General features: G+C 38.5%; 1 protein-coding gene across 7 annotated transcripts; it reads left to right on the forward strand.

The window, feature by feature from the left end:
• On the forward strand, positions 1 to 26,680 carry BACH1 (BTB domain and CNC homolog 1). Of its 7 annotated transcripts, none has more exons than XM_084538548.1 (6): positions 6 to 160; positions 10,201 to 10,362; positions 10,923 to 11,220; positions 15,056 to 16,447; positions 18,062 to 18,268; positions 23,103 to 26,680. In XM_084538548.1, the coding sequence occupies exons 3-6, from the start codon at positions 10,981 to 10,983 to the stop codon at positions 23,562 to 23,564; spliced, it is 2,301 nt and encodes a 766-aa protein (XP_084394674.1). In that variant the 5' UTR covers positions 6 to 160; positions 10,201 to 10,362; positions 10,923 to 10,980; the 3' UTR covers positions 23,565 to 26,680. The 7 variants fall into 7 exon arrangements, with proteins under 7 accessions (XP_084394673.1, XP_084394674.1, XP_084394677.1 ...); XM_084538549.1 differs by having other exon boundaries at positions 16 to 170; XM_084538550.1 differs by lacking the exon at positions 6 to 160 and adding an exon at positions 4,572 to 4,654.

Consider the following 26,680-nt stretch of genomic DNA (forward strand, 5'->3'; position numbering starts at 1 on the left):
GTCGGGCCGCAGCCGCCGGGGCAGGAGCAGCCGGGGCGGAGCGGTGGCGGCGGCAGGAGTAAAGCAGGGAAGGAGGGAAGGGTGCGAGCAGGCAGGCGGTGGCCGCGCTGCTGCTCCTGCTGCTGCTGCCCCCGCCGTGGCGGCGGCGGCAGACGCTGAGGTGAGGCGAGGTGCGCTGCGCGCGCGCGGAGCGGCCGTTGGGTGTCCGTTGGGTGTCCGTTGGGCGCCCGTTGGGCTGGGGGCGGGGGGGGGCGCGAGGGCAGCACCACTTCAGTACCGGGGGGAGGTGGGGGGGGTGAGGCTGAGGCGCGCTGACCGCGCTGCGCCCGGGCAGCCGCAACCCCCCTCGGTCCCCCCCCGCCGCCCCGCGCGGTCTGGGTGCCCGGCAGGGGAGGGGGGGGGGGGGGCGGCAGCGGGCCGTAAACAAGGAGCCGCAGCGCCCGCCCGGAGCCTCTGCGTTGTCGCTGAGATTAAAGGGAGTTCAGAGCGGTGTTGTGGGGGTAGAGGTAGCGCTCTGCGTGCGGCTCCGTCACGCCGTGACTTCTGACAGACGCGTTGATCTGAGGCGCTTTCGGGAAGGTGTGTGGGAAAACGTGCTTAGCTGTAGTAATGACGAGTTGCCGTCTGGAAAGAAATGCCGTAAGTTAGTTACACAGCTCCACAAATCCTTTACAGCCCTATAAACTGAGGGAGCAAACAAATGGGAATCTCCTTACCAAGCAGGAGTGAGTAAAGCTGTTAAGCTATGATGTCGTATTTTGTGGGTCGAGTTTCCCCTTTAAAGGTGACTTGCATGGCATGATTCCTCCTGCGTGTCCTGACACCTGTGAGTAAGCGGCGTACACATTTCCAGGTGGTGAGGCCCGAAGGTTGCAGATGTGGAGAGAGAAACAGTTGCTGAAAGCAGAGTATCCATGCTGCATGCCTTTCATAAGGATCATTCTGAGATGATTCTGCTAAATCCCTTAGTATTTGGGCTTCTTTTGGTGTACTTCTAGACTATATCTTAATACAGAAGGAATCTACAAGACGTTTAGATGTTGAGCTTAGTGATATGGGTTAGTGGAGGACTGCTAGTGTTAGGTCAGAGGTTGGACTTGGTGATCCTGGAGGTCTCTTCCAACCTAGATGATTCTGTGATTCTGTACAAATCCACTTTTGTAGGCTGGATCTGTTTTGTGAGGTGAATGGAGGCACAGTAGGTGAGATGTTTGGGAATTCTGCTTCACTGGCACGTGAAGTAACCAAAATGGATGTTTTAACTTGTATCTGCTGAGTTATTGTCTTATACTCAAAAACATCCAAGACCTTAGTTTAATAGGATCTTAGTACCTTAAGGGTATTTAAGCAATAGCAATTTGATGTTAATGTTAGAATTGTCTGGTATTAGAAGCCATGCTCTTCACCTGATCATTTTGATCAGGTAGCACTACCATTGGACATAGAAAAAAGGTACTGTTGGGGGTAGAATAGAGACATTTTTGTACTTGAGTAGTAATTTGAGTCCCAAATAACTGCCCAGTGGTTTTGGCCCAAGTATTTTTGCCCTGATACTTCTTCCACTCTTCCCCCACCTGATCAGGTGAGAAAAGGTGTTCAGATAAATTTCTCATGTTTCCATTCAGCCATCAACCCAGCTTTCTCCCTGCTCTGGGCAGACTGGTGTGAAGGGAGGGATTGGTAGGCCAGTTGAAGGACTTGTCTCTGAGTGCTGGTGTTTTAATTGCCCCTTTGTGTTTTGCCACTGCAAGTTTCAAGAGGGAGGTTTTAGGGGCTGAAAAAAACTTGGGGGTATTTATAGCATAAGTCCTGTTTGTATGCAGCCCATAGTTAAACAGTGGTAACATGTTGGTTAATGCAAATGTGAGTAGGAACAAAACCGTAAGTGAGCAAAAAATAACTGCTGAAGCAGCCATGAAGTTGTGTGAATTCAGCCAAGTATGCCCAAACTGGGGATAATTTGTGAGGACTTCCTGCAGCTTTCCCTGTCTTCGTTTCAGAAGTTAACAGTGGGGTGGTGTTGGGAGGGGGTGCTCACTGTGCTGAAACAAATCATAGGCTGTGTTGCAAAAGTAACTTCATCTCCAGCAGCATGCTATATTTTTCAGTTAAGGACCTTTTTGTGGTGGAGAGAGGTTTTGTTCTTTGGTAATGTGAAGGGAAGTCAGTGTTCTTCAGTGTTTTGTGTAAATGTGAGGTAGCAGGTCAGAGTAAAGCTCAACTGACCTGTCGGCTACTGAAACTTTACAAAGAAGAGGGAAGTGTGTTATGGAAAATTGGCTTTAGAAGCATTAGTGAAACACAAATTCAGTTTAACCATTAGATGTATGCTGAAGAGTGGAAGACCCTAGCATAGGGTCTGCTAAAATGCCTTCAGATTGACTGCGTCTTAAACAACATCCAAGTAGTCTTCAGGATCGTGTTGAGATAGTGTTTGTGAGTGACTTAATTTTAACTGTCAAGATAACATTTATATTCCAGTCTTGGCCCATTAGCTAATACTTTCATAAGGAATTAAATAGCACTTGCTATTCCCATTACCATTTGAAGTCTGGTACATTCTGTCTTCTAAACAGAAATATATAAATATTGCGAATTCTGATCAAACTTCCATATGCTTTTCTGTTTCCATAGAAGTGTGTCCAAAATTCTTCCTGATTCATGCCTAAAATCTTCTTAAAATTCTGTTTGTTTCATGTGCTGTGAAGAAAGGTTGTGGAAGCAAATCGGAAGAGCTAAAAAGCTAACACCACAAACAATGTTACTTTCAAAAAAGAAATAGTTACTTTGAATTGCCAATATATTTGCTTCTCAGTTCTTTCTGGGTTGTTTCATACATTAGAACTAATGATGGTTAATTTACTATTTATTGTAAATATTTTGACATTCATACTTATGAATGGATTCTGACTGTTGTTTATACATAATTCATGTGGTTTAACTGTGGCAAGGAGTAGAATATGTAGATATAAACGCAAAGGTATTTGTCCTTTAAGGCAAGAGTTGACTGTAAGTACTTGTTGAGCAAGCTTTGTTATTCATTTTACCTTTCATCCTAAATGAATATTTTCAGTCAGGGCATAGCCGCCTTCCCAGAGTAACTGTTGAATACCAGCAGAGAAGACGGGTTGTAAATGGTGGGATTTTGCTGCAAAAGAGTCTCTGAAATCCCTGCAGTCCTGTTTGTTTCTAGCACTGGAACAAACCAAATCCCACAAAGTGATTTTTCTTTTATTTTTTTTAATGCCTCATACAAAATTTTAGTGGTGTAAGTTAATATTAAACTGCAAATCAAAACACTTTTTCTGGCTTTGATATGGACTGCTTTATGTCACCTTCTCAGGGAAAGTGTTCAAACCTTTACTCTGGTGAAAGTTCTGTGTTTTTACAATATCCTAGTCTTCTGTTTGTTTTTTTTTTTTTTCTTTAAAATCCAATCCTATGCAGTCTAATGTCTACTAGGATTCTCAATTCTCTTTCATTTTTTCCTCTCTGAGTTCTTATACAGATGGCAGATATTTTAAAAAAGTGAATCTCTAGGCTTAAAACCTGGAAAACAAATGGTGACTGTGAGACTTGTCAGTGGCCTGACTTTCCATGAGTCTTTAATTCTCACTTGTGACTTGACAAGAGTCCAAATGCTGTGGTAAGAATTACGCAGAAATGCAGCCTAATCATTTTTAAAAGCTCATTTTGTAATTAAGCTGTGAACAATACCATCCAGGTGTTTAGACTAATAAAGAATAGCTTAGAGTTTTAATTATGAATGTGCTAATCATCTGAAGAGGAGACCTACTTTCTTTGTAGGAGAAAGCATTGTTTTTATGAACAATGCCAATTGCTGTAATCAAAAGTTTTTTTTGAATCACTTTGTTCTTTTTAAAGTATTGTCTGGCTGATGATGGAGAAGCAGTAAACATGAACACTAAAATGCTTGTTCATCCCTTGTCAGCATAACGTGAATCAGCAGCTATTAACCGCTGTAGGCACTCATCTGTAACATAACTTCATTTCCTTAAAAGGCGAGGAAGTTGGGGGCAAGGACAGCTACAAAGCCTTAGAAAAAAGCATTTGCCATGCATTTCAAATAAGCAGTCTCTTACCCAAGCAATCTCGTTTTAGCAGTAGTAAACAATAGTTGTTTACTTTGTGCTTTACATTTGTGGATGAGAGTTTTATTTTTGTAGAATGAAATAAATGTGTCTAAGGGAACTGAGAGGGAGATAAGTGACATGCTTAAAGTTACTTGATACATCAGCATCGGAGGCAGGAATAGCACTCGGGTTTTGCTTTTCAAGTTATTTTCTTGTCTATAATACCTTTTCCCAATTGCTCAGGTACTTAAGGGGTTCTAAGAGTACAGATAAGTTATGAGCATTGTCATTGCTGAGCAGATGTTTACTGGCTGCTGCATGAGAAATTAATCTTGCCAGTTTGGTTTGATGATGATCACAGCAGAAAGTGCATCTGGATGTCCAAGTTAGGTGGTGGATTCAGGAGAGGTGACCTGCCTGAGCTTTGGAGCTGCTGAGGATGAACTGCACTCACTGCTTCCTTGTATTTCAGGAACTCTACCTGTGAAATACTGGAAATTACTGTGATTACTACTGGAGATTGATATGCAGCATGCCTTAGGAGGATGGCTGTTCACTAAGTAAAGAATAAGGAACAGGTTTTTGTTTACTTTTTCAGTAAATTGAGTAACTCTTGGGTTGGATAATTTACAGGAAATGTATTGTAGCGGAAGGTCTGGGGGGGGGCGGAAAAACAAAACAAAACCCTGTGGTTGTTGACAGACTGGTGGTAGAGCAACATAACTGAGTCTAGGGATAGAAGATTAGCTCCTTTCAGGAATTTCTGAGATGGAGTTATTGACTGATGGAAAATAAGATGCTGTTGCTCTTGAGAAGAAAGCATCAACTTGATAGGTTGTAACTTGTATGGCTTTTTTTTTTCCTTGGCTCTTGCTAGTACCGTTACTATCTTTGTAGAGCCTAAGACCTACGAACCACATGTCAGTTTGAGCTGGTTTATTACCCCTCTTGCTATTGAGTGTATTACAGTTGATGGTAGCAAAGTACAGTCCTATGTTTTATTTGACAGCCTTTCACAGGTGATCATTAAGCTAGGATGCTCACTAGATTTGAAATGCAGGTGCCTGTGGATTCCCATTATCTTGCTGAGAATTAGATACTGGAGTTTCTTTTCTGGGTCTTTAGATTTGCCCCACAGAGTTTAGATTGTCAGTTTGGCAAATCAGCCACCTCTGTCCTGAAAGTGGAAGCCTCCTGGGTAGGAAAAGCTAGACCATTATTGGTTTCCATGGATTTGTATGCTCTGATTTAGTATTTTTAAGGACACTTGAAACACTCAACTCAGAATGTCCAAAAAGTATTTTAGTAAACATGTACACAAATCATAGGTGTATCCTTCGGTCATTTCTGCTTTTACTTGCATTAATTTCCATTCTCAAATATCTACCTCAGTTCTAAGTGCCATTTTAGTATGTTTTGGCTGTTTTCCCTGTAGGAGTCTGAGAGCCTATGGAGCTGACTTCTATGACTCATTCATTTTTTCTGGTTGTGAGTTTTCTTCTAATGCTGCCAGAGGATCTTTCCAGCTTCAGCTGGTCTCACATGCAAAAACATTTGCTTTAGCTGTAAAGTATGCCCCTTTGTATGCTGAAATCTCTCACCTTTTTCTTTTTAGTGTTTATGGTGGTTGAAAGCAAACTGAAGGGTGCTGAATTTATTCATCAGTGTGAGAGCTGTCATGCTGTTGTTTTAAGTTACTTAGTAGTGAAGTTCTTGGCAGCTGTTGTAGGCAGGCGGGGACATTTCCAGCTGTTGTTTTTGTCTTCTCTGGTTAGAAAGAATGATGGAAGTATACAGTAAACAACTACAAGCATACAGAACTGGTGTTATTTGATTGTTTTTGAGTCAATAAAAAGCTTTGTGGTAAGCTATATGACTTTGGGGGGATTTTCTGACATAGATGCAAAATGCAGGCTATTCTGTTTAAAGCTTTAGAGTCTGAAGAAGTTCTTAAATAGTATGTTTCATTTATTTTGTCAGTTCAGTTGATTTTTATGATCCTGTATGTTTGGCATTCATTATAAATAAAATATTTTGGACAGAGCATGGAAGTTCTAGAAGTTCTCAGTAGGAAGGATGGATTTTTTTTTTGGTAGTTCAGCAAGCATCTGGATGAGCATTGAGGCTATGACTTGAGGTAATTGCTGCTGATGTTAAAACTCGCAATGAGCTGATGGGTGACATTTTATTGTTTTAAGGTTTCATATGCTTTCTTAACATCCACATCTTAGTGCTGTTGCTTTCGGTTAGAAATAGCACTTTCCCTTTGGAATAGGATTTCTGTTTATCTTTGTGCAACTGTAAAGGGCTTGATCATTGGGGAATATCGTCAAGCTTGGGCTGAACTATGTGAGAAAAGCGGGTGCTCCTTTTGAGTGTACATAAACTGTGTTTTGCTACCCTTTGTGTAGTGGGAAAGTTTCTCCTTAGCATTAAGTACTTCAGCTTCATTGACAACTTGATGCTTCAGAGCTTCTTTCACCTCTGGCATAAGGCTCTTCTGCCAACCACAGGATGTTCATTTGCATGTGGGCTTCTACCTTTTGTAGTGGTGCTGCTGAGCGTGAAAGTTACAGTTAATTTACCTTGGGCCAGATTCCTGCATGTGGAGGAGAATTGTATCATGTGCGCTGTTACAAGGTTTTATCCGGGTAATATGTTTCCACTCTTACCCTATCTATTCCAAGATAATATTATCTATTATGTTCCTTCTGTAACTTAGTAACTGCAGTTCCTTATAGCTCGACATTGACTCAACCAGGGTGATCATCATCTTTGGAACATATGCAACTCAAGTCAAATGGGGACAACTTAAGGTTTTCCTGAAGATCAACTCTGAAGTGACTCTTCACTTCCCTCCCTACCAGTACCTGCTCTAGAGGATTACTTAACCTGGTTTATTCTGCCATCAACAAGGAGTTAAGAAGTAACTTTTACCAATTGTAATCTATCAGATGAGCATACCTGAAGTCTGGTTTAACTTTACTTAAAGTACCTTACACTTTCTATACTATGCAATTACCTCCATGTTAGTAATATAAATTAATGAATAACTTCAATCATGAGGAAAATGGGTCCCGGTGAGATCTCTTGTTCCGGATAAATCTGGACAGGCATCTTGCTCTAATCTCTAGACTGTATTCCAAGAAATTTCTTTCTTTACTTAACATTGTTGACAGTGCTAATTCCCATTAAGATAACAAGTATTTTGTATGTCCTTTTGTATTTCATATGTCCTTTGAAAATAAATGCATATATATTAAGTCAATTAAAGCAGAGATGTGTAAATCTCCTGAAGACAGTAATTTTACAGGTACCTATTATTCATGATTTTTTTCTGTTGAGCCCTATCGTGGAAGGGATGAAAGAAATCAGTATAACTTCGCTATGAAGCAGAATAGGGTTTTATAGCCAGTATTTAAGAGAATAATTTTGCCCTTAAGCAGAATGTTCTTGATCACAGTGGCTGCCCGATAAAGAATGGCAGCTTTACAGTCACATGCTTCACTGTGTTTTCAAAGTAGAGCTCGATTCATTCAGCTGCAAGTGTTTCTCCAGGTAACTCTTATACTAGCACTCATGTTAGTTTCTTTCCTCTCCCCTCAAGCCTCTGAGGTTTTTAGGTGCCCAGAATTTCATGAGAGGAATTTAAGGAATGCCTTTGTACTGACAGTACTAATTTTTCTTCCACTGACAGAGGATTCGTACTTAGTGACATATTGTTTCTTCTTTAATCCTTTCAACCTGTAGTATAAGGAGTACTTTAATTTTTTTTTTTTTTAAGATCTCTTTGGATTCCCCTTATTTTTGATGGTGACTGCTCTATCAAATACCTTAAGCAGTGTTCTTACCTGTTTCTGTTTCTTAGCTTCTTTTGCATACAGCAAAATGTTTGTTAGGTTATACTGACTGAGTGAACAGGGGTTTTAGATACAGCCATAGGCTGACTTGTAGTATTTCTACAAGCTATCTGTGCCTGCCTCTAGTTTTCTTTCCTTAAGTGTTCACTTGAAAATAAAGATAGCATGGTAAAATAGGAGATTGATAACTTTCAAGGAAGTAGTTTATCACTGTTTTGAGTGTCCTGTTTCTTTTTTTTTTTTTTTAATTATTTGCATCTGAATTGTGGGGGGGGGGGGAGAGGGAAATCCAACAGGTGTTTGTTGAAGAGATGCAAGCTCCACGCCTGTACTGGGGCAGGGAAGGGCGGTGAAGGTCTGTGCCAGGGGAACAGTTGCAGATTGAGCTTGCAAATTACACACCTCCTTAAAGTGCTATCTAATTGCCTTCTCTGCTTCAAACCTCTTACTTACCCCCTTTGGCCATCCGTAAGTAGTATTAATGGAAATAATTTGTGGGTGCTCCAGAAGAATAGTTAGAGTAGGAAGAACCCAAAACAATTTAAAAAAGATTTTTTTTTTTTCCAATTGGAGACAAGAATACCGAGTTTCTGCTAGCATTGTGTTTGTGGATGTGTATATAATGACATTTTTATGGCCAACAGTATTCTGAACATAGAGTGGAAAATCTAGTTGGCTGTCATGACGTGCTATAATGAATGTGTGGCCTTGCCTTTATTACACAACTGGAAAACAGAATTAAGACACAGATTTGACCTTTGTTAGTACTTCTCTTAAGTATGACAGATTTCATACAGTGCTTACATTTTTCCTTTCCTGTTTTGATACTTTGTTTTCATGAGCATTGTCAGTCTTCTGGTTGTTTTCCTTTTGATTTCTCTTTGCAATATATGAAGGTTATTAGATTTTTACAAAGAAGACATTTAGTGCTTTGGGATTTGTTTTTTGCTTTTTAAAGGTTCTCTTAAATTTTGAAATGCTTAATGAAATGCCACATCTTGTATTTTAGATATTTCATACTTGTCTCCTGTTTAAAAAAAGTGGGGGCTTGAGGCTTAATCCTTCTTGGAATCTTCACATTAGAAAGTAAAATATTCTATTACCTGAAAAATACTAAATCAGGTTATACTCAAATAAAATGCTTTCACCCTTGAAGAAACAGAACGTGGTGTTCCCATGTAGAAACTTTCTTTTTTTTTTTTTTTTTTTGGCAGCAACAACATTGGAAATTCATTATCAGTGCTTTAAGTAGGCTGCACGGGGTTTTGAAAGCACATTGTATGACGTGTAGAGATGAAATGGAACGGGTTCAGCTGTCTTCCATGCATATATATTCTACTGTTCTTCTTAACCTTCCATGCTATGAAAGTGCTATGAACTTCAGATTTTCACAAAACAAAATTTTGTTTTTTTAAGCAAACACCCTACAATGGACTTACTTTCTTGGTCAAGTCATGACCCATAGTTTTGTTAGTGAGGTTGAGTGTGCAGTATTCCATTAGGGAGTGGAAGGTGTGAATCATGTTGACACTCTGCTTTACTGGAGTCTGGATGTTTCAAAGATCACTAAAAATGCCTGTATCCTGTGAAAATAACAGGAGTTGTGAGTAACTAGAAGTATAGCTTAGCAGGGTAGCTGTTGTTTTTTTGCCCTCTTCTCTCCCTGACTTGTGAAAGCTTCCCGTATCTGAAAACTGAGGATTCATATTGGCTACAATTTTATTGTTGGGAGCTGGCACATCATAACAAACTCCATTGAGCAATACAATGGTTGGGTAGTTTTGTGTCAGTTGCTGTCTGCAGTTACAGTAACCCTTGTGTAGAGCAGTCCAGAGTAATGGAAGTGCTTAGTTTGTTAATGTATCGCTATTCTTAGTGACACACTTTCCTTGTAGATCACTAGCTAGTTCCAAATCCAACTTCTTAGCTTCTCGATCAAGCTTTAGGTGTGAAGATGCTTTCTATTATGCCTTTTTTTTTTCTCTCTTCTTGAAATAAGGCTCAATCCAAAGAAAGTAGGAAGTTAGAAATGCAGTGTAAAGATTGGCCTTGGAAATGGTGTTAAACTTTGCACTCTGTAGGAGGGCTGACTTTTCCTAGCTCTTTATTTCTCAAACACCAGGAGTTCAGGAATAGCTTCAGGACTCTTAAGAGTTTATTTCTGAGACCTTGATGTTATATCATGTAGTGTTATTATCCAATGAATACTGTTATTTCAAAACTTTGTTCTATCACACCATTGCCAGGTGATCTGAATCAGTGTTCCATTAAGAAAGAAAACTCTTGACAAGCATGATCCAAATAGCAATGAGCAGAAGGGCAGGAGGAAGGCTGCATTGGAGAATTACTGAAAGTGAAAAATAAGAGAACTAATGTGCTTAAAAAGTGAAGTATTTGCTAGAGAGAAGGTAAAAGCTTTTTTTTCTTTACTGCAAAAACAGGAAGAATTGTTAGAAGATTTGTTTTATCTTCTTTAAAAAGTAGTTTACTCTGTACAGGATGAATCAATAAACAAATAGTTTAGTAGCATCTTGGTGGATTTTGGCTTAACAGATTTGGGTTATATTTCTCTTTACATTTCCATAGTGTTGGAGTTACTAGCTCCGTAACTAGAAATTAATGCTTAAGTAATTTCTAGGCGTTACAGTAAAGTTATTAATGACTTGCTGAGGAAAAACTGGAAAAACTGAGGAAAAACTCTATATCACTGAAGTCAAGGGAAAATGTGTTTTTTGGTCTGTTCGACTATTAAACCAATACTGAAGATGTACATACCAAGGTTTGGATATGTTAAATGCTCATAATCATATATTTGTGATATCATGAATGAAATATTAGGTGTTAAACTTATTCTTAGAATTAGAACAGGTGATGCATGTTTAACGGTTTCCTTTTTATGTTCTAGTATCATCAGTATGTTCCTGCTGGATATGATTTTCATGTACACTACTTCTTTTTCTTTCTCCAGATTGGAAGAATAGAAGCATGCTTTCCACTGAGACTTACACCAACACTTGTGATACAGAATGTCTCTAAGTGAGAAGAATAGTGTGGTTTTTGCATATGAGTCTTCAGTACATAGTACCAATGTACTTCTCAGTCTTGATGATCAGAGAAAGCAAGATATTCTTTGTGATGTTACTATTTTAGTGGAAGACCAACGCTTTCGGGCTCACAAAGCTGTGCTAGCAGCTTGCAGTAGTTACTTCCTTTCAAGAATTGTGGGCCAGTTGGATGCTGATCTTATCATCACTTTACCAGAGGAGGTGAGTGTCACTTGCTTCTGTATTTTACCTGTCTGTTCTTCTGATCCATTTTGTTCAAATCTGTTTTACAGTAGGCTGGTGCTAAACTGAGATTAGAAATTAAGGGAAGAGAACTGAAGAGGAAGGAATTTTGGAGTTATAAAGCTGCCATTGATTTGAGGTAAAGGCTAGGCAGATCAGAGGGTATATCACAGACTGACAATAAGTAAGTACTGTGCTGGGGAACATGTAGAGTAGAGCTGTTCAATTAAGTGTATATTACTTTTAAAATTGTGTACCAGATTCAAAGCATATGAGCTTGTCAAAAACAGCTGTTTAACATAGACCTCAATTGTTGAAGAAGCACTGCAGAAGTAGTCATCCTATACAACAAGGGAATACTTCTGGAGTAGTAAACAACAAATGAATGGTATTACTATTTCAAGCTTTACACCAGCATCATCGAGGTTTTGTTTAAGAAGGTTTGAATAATACAACCATGCTTATATTCCTTGCTTGCAGCTTACCATTGTTGTTTTCCTTCTGTTCAATTCCCCATCTTTTTTTTTGCATGCATAATTAGCAGCTCGATCTTTTTTTCTACTGTATTTTTATACTTTTAAGACTGAGAAAATGTATTGCAACTACTTGCTTTCTCTTTCCAGTTGAAATCCACACTCTTAAATGACATTGAATTCAAAGGCATGCAATGGAAATGAGCCAGAACCTGTCATCCATAGGCAAGAAAATTGATTATTAGATACCTGAAGCATCCAAGACATTTAAAGTTTTCAGTTGGTATTTAGTTAAAAGCATTCAAGACACTTAAAGATTTCAGATGCCATTTACTTAATAGCATTCAGGGCACTTAAAGATTTCAGATGGTATTTATTTAAGAGGCATGAGGCAAACAAATGATTGGATTTTATATTAACCACTGTGCTTGTAAATGAAAAGTCAAGAGCCTCCAAGTGCTCTGTGCCAAGAAGCAGCAGTAAGCTTAAGAGTTAGTTGGTGCGTGATCAATGGTTTTCCGGGAGGTGGCTTTTGATAATCAGCCTGGTGAGGGGGATAGAAATAACATGCCAGTTGTCGGCAAGTCAACTGAAATCATTAAAGCAGGAGGCAAGGTGCATGCCAATGAATATTTGTAGTGACGCAACACTAGTGACTTGTTCATGTAAGAGTGAATTGAGTACTAAACGTAATGCATCAATATATGCACAGTAAGCCTGTATCTCATTAAAATAATCCTTTCACTATAAGATTCTGTATCCAGAATCTTCCTGATCTGATAACAAAAAAGAAAACCAAAAGGGGTCAGATGGTCTCTTTGAAGAGTTTCCATGATCTTTGCTATTCTCTGATCAATGACTTTGTTACAAACCTATACCATATCATAATATCACTACATTACTTTTACTCAACTTCTTTACTATGTCTGTGCGTTCTTTTTTCCCCTTTTTATTCTTGATAGCTTACTATGTTGGTAGCCTGAATATCTTCCCTATTAAAAGAAAAGTAATGAAAAGAGCTGATAAGGGAGTTAGGGTGATGGGGACACAGTGATCATTTGGAATAAAAGAGAAGAATTAGTGACATGACAAACTTTTGAAATGGTGAAAAATAGGGTATTAGAAGAATAAGAAATGTACATCAAAGTTGGAGAGGGGGAACAGTCTATTGTAAAGCGCTGGTGTTCCCATGGACCTGTGAACTCAACTTGAGTTAAAAGGGAACCAGAGTTTGTAAACAAAATGAAAGAATTTAATAATCCTGATACCATGAGTGAGATGAGTCCTCATAAGTCTACAGTTTAAGAGCATCGTTTAGCATTACTGATGTAAGAAGCAAAAATACCAGTGATTAAGAGATAAGATTCACTTAGATCTCATCATCTACTTGATAAGTTGCTGAATCTGAAAATGTTTTTGAGCTTGTCTTCTGGGAACTGCTGAATACTTTGAAATGAGTCAGTTTATGAAGCTGCATATATGAGAGAGACAAATACTAATCACGTGGTTTGGTTAAAAAATTCTTAACCCTTTTAATCATCCAAAGTATTTGAAATTTAAAATGAAAGACACCAGTCCACAATCTGAAATGCCAATATATTTTTGGCTTTAGATTTGTTCATATACATTATATTGTCAAAACAAACTACTGTCATGTTGCTGTCTGTTCTTTCTGCTGTTGTTTTCCTACCAATGTTTTTACTAAGAATTCAAATTTGAGCCAAAAATGCAAATGAAATTTAATGGCTTCTGCAAGACCTGATTTTTAGGATCAGTCAGTCCAAGAGTCATTCTAGTCTATTTTGTTCGAGGATAGACATCTAGATATGTCTAAGAGAAAGTATAAGGGGTATAGTGTTTTTTCTCTTATATTTATTGCTAAAAAAATGAAATCTGCCTTATGTAGGAAAAACAGTTCTGAAATATTGTACTTGTTTTGTTTGGTTATGTGCATAAGTGCAATTTGTTTGTAAACCTACTACAATGATTTGTTGGCTGTACTAGGTTTGAATAATTCTTGAAAACATATGGATGAACTGTCTTTTCCCTGCCCATATTGTTAGGGATGAATTAATGTGATGGCATAATCAGTATTCTTGTCTCCAGAGAATACTTGAAACACTATTTTAAGAATTCTTTACAACAAGGTCACAAGATTTTATTTCAGAATGTTCTTTTGCTGAACTGTCTCTGTGCAGATCCCTTCAGCTGCCTTTCATGTGGTATTTGTTTTTTTTTTTAAAAAAGAACTCAACTGATTCCTAAATCAAATTGTATTGTATAGTAAACTGTCTTGCTGGCAGAAGAATTCAGTGTAGTTCATGCATTAATATGGCACTTTATTCAGCATAAAGCCCTGTTCTTTTAAAATTAAGCCCACGCTCTGGTACCTTTCTTGAGTTTGAGTAGTAATAATGAACATATTGCTTCATCTTCTCTTTGCAGAGAGGCTAGTTGAGGTATCACGTAACTTGTAATATGATGGTCTGTTTACGCTTTCCTGCATGATTCCTTAGTAACTTTTTCTTGTGTAGAACTTGTGATGATACAGTTTTGCTCATCTTTGAGTTCCCTTTTAGGTACCTGTTCTGCAGTAGAAACTGAGGTGATAATGATGGAACTGTTCCAGTAAACCTATGTACTCCAAAGAGGCTTTAAACTGAGAATAACTGCTGTTGTGTAGGGTTTTAGGTACCATTCTTTACATCCACAGGAAGAAGAAAGGAATAGAGTGGATACAGTAACAAATAAGTGGTCAAATTCCATTATTTCAAAAACTTTGATATCAGCGATGCATTAAGCTGAGCCAATAGCAGTAATTGATCTTCAAATAAATGATTAATGCCAGCAGCATCTTGATCTTATTGTAGGGTAATTCATGCGTAACTTCAGTTTGAAAGATATTTTTGTAAAATTGGAGTTCAGTTACTGGTTTTCAGCGTACAGCAATATTTTTCACAATTTAAAAGATTTATCACAGCAGAGAAGAAAATTGCCATAAAATATACAGGATAAAAATGTATCAGAAGGTTTGTTTTACAATGAGTGTGGCCAGATTTCCTCTGTGGAACAACCCTGTTGCTTTTCTCTTGTTCTCTATCTTGATGACATGGTTTACACACTGGTAAATGTGAGTTCTGCGTGTTTAAACCCATTTACAACACTGGTGCTGCAACTGGAAACTTGGCAACTGAACTGCCCGGTGTACTGGAATTGGAAATACAGAGCCTTGTTCTCTTTCATACTATATGTCCTGGTCGAGAGGAAGCGAGTGAGAGTTGGTCATGGTTTCATCGTGAAGGAAGTTGGCCTTACTAATATTCTTTTTTTTTTTTAAATAGGTAACACTTAAAGGATTTAGTCCCTTGCTTCAGTTTGCATACACAGCTAAACTTATTTTAAATAAAGACAATGTGTCTGAAGTTTGCAAGTGTGCTGAATTCTTGGGTGTACACAACATTGAAGAGTCCTGCTTCCAGTTTCTCAAATTCAAATTTTTGGACTGTAAATCGGATCAGCAGGAATGTCCTAGGAAGAAATGTTGTACGCAACATTGTAAGAAAGCAAACCCTAAAATTGGCAATGTGGATGATGGAGACCTAGAAATAGATGATGAAGCAGAAGAACTTATAGAAAAAGAATATATTCAAACATCTCACACAAAGCTCTGTAAAGATGAAGAAAATCCTAAAACATCACCTGCTCTCCAAGATAATACCAATCAAATGGGTGATCCATCACATTTAGAAAAGGGTAACATCTCCAGCTCATCTTCCCAATGTCCAAAGTATAGGAAATTCCAGAAAGCTTTTGGAAATGACAAGGTTCATACTACAGAGTCCAATTCCAGTATTAAAGACACTCAGGTGCCATCGATTGCAACTTTTCTCGAGAAGGAAATATCTGATAATGATGGCACACGAAAAGCTCAGGAGTGTGTACCTATGCAGCTGGTCTCAAAATGTGAAGAGACTCAGGTAAAAATGGAAGAAGGGGAGGAAGATGCTGAGGAAAAGGAAGAGTTGAAGAGGGATTCTGTGACTCAGAGCGTGTCATGTCCTGTGGAGAAAATTGATGTTGCTGCTTTCCCTCAAAACACTGCTGCACCTCATGGACTTAATTCTGTGTCTTTTTTGCATACATGTGAGCAATATGGTAACTTGAATTTCAGTGGTGTACAAAACAACACGGTCTTAGCTGAAAAAACTGCAACAAGTACTGGAGTTGGGAATGACAAAACTGAAGGTCAAGATGATGCACCTTTGAAGGTTGATTTGTGCACTAGAGAAGCCATTAACATTACGTCAGCTGGTGATCGAAGCAGTGTGGAGAGAGAGATAGCAGAACATCTAGCAAAAGGGTTCTGGAGTGATATTTACAGTACAGAGCCCTGCCAAATCCATTTACAGTCTGCAGTTCTGAAAGAATGCTCAGAGCCTGTATATTCGGGGAAGAAATCAGAGTGTCCATGGCTGGGTATCAGGATCAGTGAAAGCCCTGAACCTTGCTCTCAACGAACTTTTACAACATTGAATTCTGTCAACTGCCCCTTCATAAGTAACCTTAGTACCGAAGGATGCTCCAACAGCTCTGAAATAAGCAGTGGAGATTATGTTCAGGGACAACAGCAAGAACAGTGTCCCTATAACTATGTGATAAGTTTAGGAGAGGATTCGGAAACTGACACCGAGGGAGACAGTGAATCCTGTTCAGCAAGAGAACAAGAATGTGAGGTAAGAACATCCTTGTGTATTCTTCGCTTCCAAGTCTTTTAAGTCCCTATTCAGAAGCCCGAGTCCTGTTATTTTGTTGTGGTTGCTTGTTCTAAAAACTTGGGAAGTTAAACTTAAAATTACCATTTGAAGATCTATGTGGGAAATCACTGTTGATTCAGGGAGACTTAAGAGTTTTGTTGGGTATTGAAGTGCCAGATGCTTAGGTATTCGATCTCTTCAGATATTTCTGTGGAACAACTTGATCAAAAGGTGTTAGGAGTATTTTAAACCACAGCATATGGATTCTTTTTTTTTTTTCCTACTTCAGTTAAACATAACTAAATTTCATGGTCTGTTTTCTAGAAGCTTAAAACACTCCTGTTTTTGTTTTGAGGTGAGAAGGCAAAACAAAAATTGAATTTCCAAGTTGCCTACAGTAGCTGTGTATTTAAGACTACTTTAATATCATTACCTTCTCCAGAACTTTGGCTATACTTGTTCCCTTGAAATGCAGAAACTATTTGACGCTGCTTTCCTACATGTCACTGCTTTGGTAGCATTGTAGACAAATGCTGTAAGTAGTCAAATCTCAAAAAGATTTACTGTGTAAATAGAATGACTTCTGTCACAGTTCCTAGAACTGTAGAATTGCAATGCAACTCTTGTGTATGGTGGGACCTTACTGAGACTTAAAATAAGTGAAAGCTGCCATTTCTGTAGAAGGTTGTCAGGCCATAAAGGGCCAGATTTGGCTTAAAAACATTCCTCATCTTTATATTAAAAAGAAGAAAATGGCATCATAGCTTAAGGTAATACTTTGCCCGTTTGTTTGTCTATTAACCAGTGATAGCCAAACACAAGAAGGGTGGTAGTTTTTTTATTTGCTTTTTAAACAAATTCCAGAACTTTAACCACTGCAGGGTAACATTTTACTGTTTAATGTACTCAAATAGAGGGATTAAAATAGTGTCTTTAGTTGGGTGCTTAATAAAACCTGACACTTTTTTTGTAAAGATGGCTTTCGGTATTTATGAGGACTGTATGATCTGCATGTTTCTGATACCTGCTTCCATAGCCCAAGTGTACATACTACCTACATAGACTGACTTAGTAGCAACAGCCTGATTCTTCTCCAGCATTAAGAATTATAAAACAAATACTAACTGCCAGTAACTTCTCTACTTTAAGTGCCTGTTTCATACTAACTTTTCCTACAGTGAAGTATAAAAATAGATACAGAACACACTCTTAGTAGCAGGTTAGAGGAAACTTCAGACTGCATAACAATTCTTGACACCTATTTTATGCACCACCTAACCATAACTTAGTTTTACAATGTATCACCTAAGTGATTTGCTGTACACAGGGATCAATTTTTGGTTTTACTCTCAACGTTCTTTTGAAGATCTAGTGTAAATGTGCTCAGTTATTTCTCCCATTCTTGAGCTCATCCCTTTGAAACCCCTGGATTTTATCCACCTCATCTGATGGCTATATTACTTTGCTCTTGCTTCTGAGATTAAGGAAGATAAGTGTTGTGATAACGCTTATAATTATAAGACTTGAATTGACCTGTTGGAGTATGTGGAAACCAGTTTCACCTTTGACTTACAACTGTATCTTACATTCTAGGTAAAACTGCCATTTAATGCACAAAGGATTATCTCACTTTCCAGAAATGACTTCCAGTCATTTCTGAAAATGCATAAATTAACTCCTGAACAGTTGGACTGTATTCATGATATCCGAAGGCGAAGTAAAAATAGAATCGCAGCACAGCGATGTCGTAAGAGGAAACTTGACTGCATACAGAATCTTGAATCTGAAATCGAAAAACTGGTATGTATAAATATTCATTACTAATATTGATCTGAGTCTTTCTTTAAATGTCATCTTTGGATATGTGCCAGCAGCTTGAGGTGGCTTATTTTATCCACTTAAGACAAAATAAAGCTCAGAGAACTTTCAGTCTTAAAACAGATGACTTCTTAATAACAGTTTTAAATTTTTCTTTGCCTACTCTAAAATGCATGCTTTTCCTCTGTTTTTCTGTGGTAAAATTTTATCACAGCATAATCCTTTGTGAAGGCTGTTTCAGAACTGCCATCAGTATTGAGCTTAATTACACAGAATGATTCCCACACTGTCATCTCATCCTGCTCAGTGTTCTACCTCTCTGTACTTTCTTGCTTTGTGCTTTTTTTCTTCAACTCGTTATATGGCTCATGGTCAAGTTTACTGTTACAGTATTGTTGGTAATGTCCTTGTAACATACCAGCACAGGCTGGGAAACCATTTCTTGAGTCTTGAATCTTAAAAGTGAGACATGTGCAGAAAGGCAGAAGACAGAGCAGAATGCAGGAAGTTGCTTGCAGTTTTATCAGTTTTTATCAAGATTGTAGCTGAGGAATTAATGCATCCAAATTTCTCTACAGGCATCTGTTTACATATTTGCTACTCCTTTAAAGTGACAAATGTGTAGCTTCAGACAGCTGTGCGTGATCTGAAGTTCTTCTGGCAGGAAAGTTGTTGTGAATGGCTTTTTTCTACTGTTTGTTTCTGACCCTCTCATCTCAGTTTTGTTGTTGATTACACGAGATGAACTAAAAAGTTAGGTTTACTGTACTTTTAATTTGTGTCTGGTGATTAAGATTTTGTGCTCCATGTAGGTGAATGTAGTATCTGCATCAGGAGCATATGTAGTCACGTAAGCACGTTTTTTTCCTTCTGACCTTGAAGTGAAAAAGAAAATAAAACTAGAGCAAAGGACCACAGGCTAGAAACTTATTTTCTAGAAATGCTTTGTCTTTCACAATTTTTTTTTCTGCAGCAAATGCGAGACTTTAAGGGAAGGCTGAGAGTGCCATACAACCCTGATGAGTTGACAGAGCAAGTCCATTCAGTGTGCTGAATGAAGATATTCAAGTAGGGAGGGAAATCAGGTGGTTGTGCTAATAAAAACAAATTATATTACTCAGGCTAAGCAAGGAGCTGTTTCTGACATTTCAGAACTTTGTTTCTGTCGTCTTATGCGATTTCTGTTTGTTTTGTAACTTCGTCAACATTGTGCAACAGTTTGGGGAGAAAAATTTAAAGACATGATTCATCTGCAAGATTAGACCTGTAGTTGACTAAACGATAATTATAGTGTAATATCCTTTTTTTCTGTGGACCTACATTAGAACAGAATGAACGTCTGCTGTTTGACAGATTGCTGTGCGAGCGCTAGACAATGAGCATTGAGAATTGTGAGGTGAGGCCTGAGTTCTGAATTGTGCTCTAGGCACAAATGTTTCCTGTCACTTTTTTTTTTCCCCAAGTGGGTAAGTTTCTTTAGAACTTGTTGAGAAGATGATGTTTGGAGCTGTTGAGAGTGTTAGGGTAGCTGATGTTGTGCTCTGTCAAACTTGTGGAAGTTGTGCACAAATTCAGAAACTGAGAGACTTGTCTAGGCATAAGTTTTGGGTGGCTGGAAGAAGAGACATCTGAAAAGTGTTGTGTGGTACACACCCAACTTGCTTTGTGCATGGGGACTCCTGCCTCCTTTCTGCTTTTCCAGGCCAATCTTGGGTCTCAGAAGCTGCTCTTCCCACGGTATTCTCTGTGATGTGGCTCTGAGAGAGGATAATGAGGTATAGCTATACTTGGAAAACTTTGGACAGGTAGATAATACTGTGTGCTGTTAGGAAATATTATTTGGCAAAACTACCCATACTGGTTTCCAGTATATGCAGCATGTTGTCTTGTATGGATGTCTGAGTTGTTGCTTATCAGGTTTTTGTTTTTCTCAGATTAAAACATAATATTTGTGGTGTATTCTTGATAAACCCCTTTATCTGGGGCAGACATTAACCCCTTGCATTAGTAGAGGCTGGAGACTGGCTGGGGAGTAGCTTTGCTGAAAGGGCCCTGGGGGAGTGTTCTGGGCATGAGCATGAGTCAACAGCTGAGCATGAGTCAACAGCTTATCCAGGCTGAAAAAAGGCTGTCAGCATCCTGGGTTGTATTAACAGGAGCACAGCCAGTGGTTTGAGGGCAGTGATTGCGCTCCTATACTTAACACTCATAAGACTGAATCCAGAATACGGTGCCCAGTTTCGCCACCGCCCTCCCTGTGCTAGAAGGACCTCGACAAATGAATAAGGTTAGGAGTGGGGTCCCCAGGGCATTCAAGGCTGAAGTACTCGTGTGAGGAGAGGCAGATGAAATGGGGCTGCTTCTGCTCGGGGAGAGATGGTTGTGGGGAGAGATAATAGCCACCTGCCCACATCTGGGGGGAAGTCATCAAGATGATGTAGCTGTTGGGAATGGGAGTACTCCTGCCTCCTAGCAGGTAGTGTTATTTACAGCACAGGAGCTGGAGACACTGTCATAAAGAGAAATAGGTTTCAACTGGATATATGGAAACCCATTTACCAATGGGGATGGGCAGGCAATGGAGGAGGTTACCCATAGAGGTTGTGTGGGCTCTGTCGTAGGAGGTTTTCATGACTTTTCATGACACCACTGGACAAACCCCTGAGCAGACTGATCTTACTCAGAGGTGACTTTGTGCTCAGTGAGAGGCTGGACTACAGACCTCCCGAGGTACCTTCCCATCCAAGTGATTCTGCGAATCTGAAAGTCTTATGTTAAGCTCCACTTACATGCAAACAAAAGTAGTACTGTGTTGAATCGAACTGCTCTCTGAGAGAACTGGATTTAGTCATTTCTCTTGACCAGCTCTGTACAGAAGACCATCTTTGACCCTGGGTCTGGCAGGGGTGGAGTTAAATTCCCCACAGCAGCCCATGGAGTGTTGTGTTCTGCAGCTGCAGCTAGAACAGCCCTGATATCGCACCAGTGTTTGGTCTACTGCTGAGCAGGCTTGGCACAGCATCAAAACTCTCCTCCCTTTTTTCTTTTTCCTTTAAACGATCCTTATCTCAACCTGCAAGCCTTTGTTTGCAGTCATATTTTCTCCTCCCCATACCTCTTCCTTTGACGATGTCAGTTGGTCATTGGTGTGAAACCATGACAGATCCTCCTCGTATAGTCCATGCAATCTTTGCTGATTGACCTTTGAGGTGAGCCTTTGTGTTCCTGTTTTTCACTCCTGTTCTGTATGTGCGAATACACATGGGCCTCTCAGGGAAAGGTTGGCTTCATAGAAACAGTTCTTTCAGAACACCTGTATGCATATCCACCTACCTTGTACTTTCTGACACCAGTTTTAGACTGTGGGAACTTGTGAGGGGGGGCAGAGTAAAGGACAGCTGGCCTCAAGAAACACTACTTCCTTGGAGATCCCATGGCTCAGGAGGAGGATGTGTCACTGTGTGACAGGCCATAGCTGTGATCTGAAATGCAACTGAGATCTTGTTATATATACTATAGCAAGGAGAAATGCATGACCTAAATAGGTTCTTCACCAGCAGTGAGAGTTCTTAATTTGATGATTATTCTGACTTCCTAGTTAGCATTACTTTGCAGTACTAATATAATGCAGCTAAAATTGAAATGCATTAACTTTTTAACAACTTAAGTTCTCCACCCACATCTTACACTGGGAAAAAATATTTCTCAGTGTTGAAGTTTGTGTTAAGCAACAGTTCAGATTATTTCATCAGTCCATGCTGCACAGCTGAGTGACTCTGCATACCCAAAATGTACGCTTCAGATTAGGAGATCTGGCAAAGCTGCACTCTTTCTAATCACTTTCAGCAAAAGAGGCTGGCAAAAACTGCTTCCCTTGCAAAGTGCTGCTTAACACTAGTGAATTCTTTCAAAACGAAATTGTGGAGGTTGCAGTATGAGTTTCTCCTGCAAGAAGGAATGTGAGAAGAAATAAGAGTAATATTTCTAAGAATGAATTGATGTAACCCATAGTGATTTATTTCTCAAAAGCTATTTAAAACTTCATGCAGAAACTGAAATGTGTGTCTTCAAAACTCTGCCTTTTTAAATTAACTATAGAACTAAAAATGTTTCTTCTTTCAGCTACTTCATTTGGGTCTTATTTCCTGTCCTTTGTTTCCTCATTTTCTTTTCCTCTAGACATTGCTTGTTTACATCATTAGGCTAGCCCCTTAGTTTTCCATGTCCTTGCGTCTTCAACCAGTTGTACCAGAAGTCTCAGGAAAGATTATGGTGTTGAAGTAAAATAAATCTTCCTATTCTACTTCAGAAACAATTCTGAAGTCAATTGTTTGTTCTGTGGTGGGCTTAGTACTTCCTGAGTATTGAATTTATTTTCATCTAACAGAGTAGTATCAATACTGAAAATGTGATGTCTGTTTTTTTTACGCTTAAATTTTCAATGTAAAATATCCATGGAAACTGTTCTGCTTAATGTTTGTTTGACCTAACAGGGCTGGTAACAGTGTAGATATGTTATCCTGTAGAACTAGTGTTTTGGGAATATTTACAGTAAGTGGAACTAGGTTTCATTTAATTAGTGTTATTCTTTTAGCTGTCAGCATTAGTTTTGAAGAACTTTGTTTTGAAAAGACACTTCAAATAGCTGAGTTAATGCTTCAAGATGGGTAGGATTGTTCTTTTAGTAGGCATTTGGTTGTGTTATTGTTGATCTTACAGTCTGCTGAAACAGCAGGAATTTGGCAATGTTATTTACAGATTTGTTTTATTTTTTGTGTGTTAAAATGTATGCTAAAAAGCTATTTCTTCTTTGCAGCAAAATGAGAAAGAAAACTTGTTGAAGGAGAGAAATCACATTCTGTCAACTCTGGGTGAGACAAAGCAGAATTTGACTGGACTTTGCCAGCAGGTGTGTAAGGAAGCAGCCTTGAGTCATGAGCAAATACAAATACTTGCGAAATATTCTTCCTCAGATTGTCCGCTTTCATTTTTATTCCCGGAGAGAGAACGAACAGCGCCATCTGATAGCGAGCTCGCAATACCAACGGGTCTAGAACTAGCAGATGGCCTTTCAGGTGTTACGTCTACAAACGAGCAGAGTTCCTGTTATCAGTGTGTGAAAGGTGTGTGTGATGCACCATATGATCAAGTACAAGAACTGCATCCAGCTTCTGTAAGAACACTGGAGAAAACTTCACTCGTGGAACAGAGTGGACAGAGTGGTGCTATCACAGACTTCTGTCAGCAAATGACTGACAAATGCACTACAGATGAGTAAATCTATTCTCTTCCTATTGCCAGCCTCTCAACGTTGTGATTTAAAGCAAGATTGAGCATTATCCTAAAGTAATTTACAAAGTGAAAGTTAAGAGGAAGCTTTCTTTTAAAACTACATTGGCAATTATATACATGGTCATTATATTACTTGGCAAGCTTTGGGTTTGCTCTGTGTAGTTCGAGTGTAATTTGTACGTGTCAGCCTTGGAGCTTTTTCTGTGTGGTGATGGCAAGGAATGTTCCAGTAAGTTGTTTGAAAGTATAAACTTTGTGCACAGATGTTCGTTTGTGAGGAAGCTTTCATTCAGGTATCAAGTAGCCTTCACTCTGGTTTATGCCACAGTACCTAATGCCACTCTACATCTCAAGATTCCTAATGTGTTTATGCACAATGACTTCTGTACATGGAGTACTTATCTGTTTAAGATGTCTTTTTTCTTCTGGCAGACAAACTTTAAGAAGCGTGTATAGCTTTATAAATGTTTGTTTTGTAGATGGGTTAGGATAACATGACATTATGAGGAGATTCTGCCAAATACTCTCTGGAACAGCTAACTGCTTCCTGCTGTTCACATCCCTGTACCAGAGCCACCTTTTATTGAATATTTGCCTTTGTCTTAGCTTTCCCATGTGTAGTTAAGATGGGAACAGCGGAGATGCTGCAGTATACTGCTCTTCCTCTGTTTATTTTTTGTGAGAGAAATAACGTACTGGAAGGGCAGAAGCTTGAAACTGGTAGAGTTCCTTGCTTATACAGTGTGCATTGGATCCTCTGGCATCTGAATCCCAGGTGCTTGTTAAAATTCATTGATGTACAGTAACTTACTATCCTAGCACCTTTTGAGCTTGCTGCTGTTAGTAATGAGATGGAATTGAAGTATTGTGGAAGTTTAAGGACAAGTGGCTTTGTTTTTAATTATGGTATTGAGGCACCAAATTATTCAGAACTTCAGTGCCTAATTGCATTTTAAGTAATCTCTAAGTCTATAATCTCTTAAGTCTAATTGCCCTCTGATCACTGGGACCAGTAAAGATCTATTTCAGAATTTTAATCTTCAGGATAATTTTATGGCTAAACCTGTAGTGCATTTTCAATGGCTTGTGTTATAAGTATAGATGTATAAAAAGTATAATAAGGAGAAGAGCTAGAGAGATTTCTTTTATTTACTTTATGAAGGAGAAATTCAGCCACTAAAATAAGAGAAATGGCAAGTAATCCCCCCCCTTTTTTAAGAAGACTTTTACTTGGAAGTAGATGCATATTGTATACTGATGATTGCTTTGTTATTTAGATGTTGTTCTTACACCAGAACTAAGTATTGAACCTCACCACAGAAAACTTTGTTTTTGCTGGTTTACAAAACATGAAGAATCTTGTACAAGCCAGTGGAATTCTTCATTTCCTACCTCAGAGTGTATATTAGCTGTTTGTGTCTTCGTGTGCATGTACAGTAGGCAGCGACTAGAGCAAAGGACTATTGTAAATACTACTTCGTGTTTTGTTTTTTTTTTCTTGCAGTGAGACAAAACTTGCTAACGAAACTGTTTGGCAAGGATCTTTTTTTAATTCTCTTCCTCTTAGCAGGTAACATAGCATTAATAAATAAAGACTATTAGGCCACTTATTTAAAACAAAATTGACAGACTTCAACAGTACTTCTTGTAACCAGCACCTAATACAAGTGACTACACTACCTCACTTATGTGATTGAAAGTTAATTCAAATCTCTAGTGATATCCTTGGATTTTCATCATATATCATATTTTAAGGGGAAAAATTATGTTAATGGAATATAGCTTGTATAAATCAGTGCTTGCAGTAACTGAAGTTCAGAAATAAATACTTGCAGACAAATATTGCAGACATCATGAGAGTTCTTCTGCTTTGGAAACATTTTCAGATAATCAAATTGAAATTCTTTTAAATGACTAGGATTTATATACGTTGATCCTGTATATGTATTACTCATGAAGCTCTCTGTGTCTGTTCTCCAGCATCTGTATATTCCTGATTAATTTAATCCTGCCTCCCTCGTGTACTGCCATCATGGGCAGTATATTATCTTAAGTGTCCATTTTAATTAGTAAGCAAGTCAACAGAAGAGTAAAAATTAAAGTCCCAAACCCTCTACTGTCTATCACTTCTTAAAGTTGTTGATATTTGAAACGACATGGATAATGACATTAAAGCATTGTCCTATAATACATGTACTCTAAAATAGAATTTCTTGGGTTAAATATGTTTTGTTATAAACTGATGGAGCAAGTATATAGAGAGTGGCTGGCTGGGAACTTAATATATATCCAGTGGCCCATACCCCGACTCACCTGGCTGTGAATGAAACAAAGTCTGTGACAACCAGGTCCAGAGGCTGGAATATCCACCAAGAAGAGTTGTGCTCCACTGCCATGGTCTGATCAGCCATGTCTGAATTCCATCTAGCAAATGTTGCAGGGCTTCCAGTGCAGAAGTTACAGCTGTCGTTTCATGTTGGGTTCAGATAAAATTTGTGTCATGTATTTAAATCTATTATGAACTTGTTGAAGTTTGAGGGTAGGTTTTTGCCTAACCAGCTGCATCTAAATAATTTTTAAAATATTTATTTAATACAGTAGACATACAAGTTGCATGTTGACTTCTATAGGCTATATCATCAACTTGCAAAAGTTAAGAATGAATGACAATTTTATGATACCGAATTCTCAGGTAAATGTTTTGGAGTTTTTCCAGTAAAGAAATAGTCAATTTTGAAATTGTACAATACTTTGTTAAAGCATGTTTTAAAATACTTTGGACAGAATATCTAAAAGCCATAAGAGTATGGTGGCATACAGATTGTAAAATAAACAGATAATTACAACAGTTGATTTTGTATCTTTCATAATTCAATATTTTCTAAGACTACAATAAAAACCACTATCCTTTCTACAATGGCTTTTCTTTTTTTGTACAAATCTTTTGCGGTGACAATGTTTATTGGTGTATTATTAACTTCTGTAGTACTATTAAAACATTTTTGAAAGTAGTAGCAAAATAATTTATATGGTCTATAAATTCCTGAATAGTACACACAGTAGCAAACATTACTAAGTTGGAATAAATTTCCTGTAAGTTCA

This window comes from Aythya ferina (assembly GCF_964211825.1).
Source record: "Aythya ferina genome assembly, chromosome: 1".
Taxonomy (NCBI): Eukaryota; Metazoa; Chordata; class Aves; order Anseriformes; family Anatidae; genus Aythya; species Aythya ferina.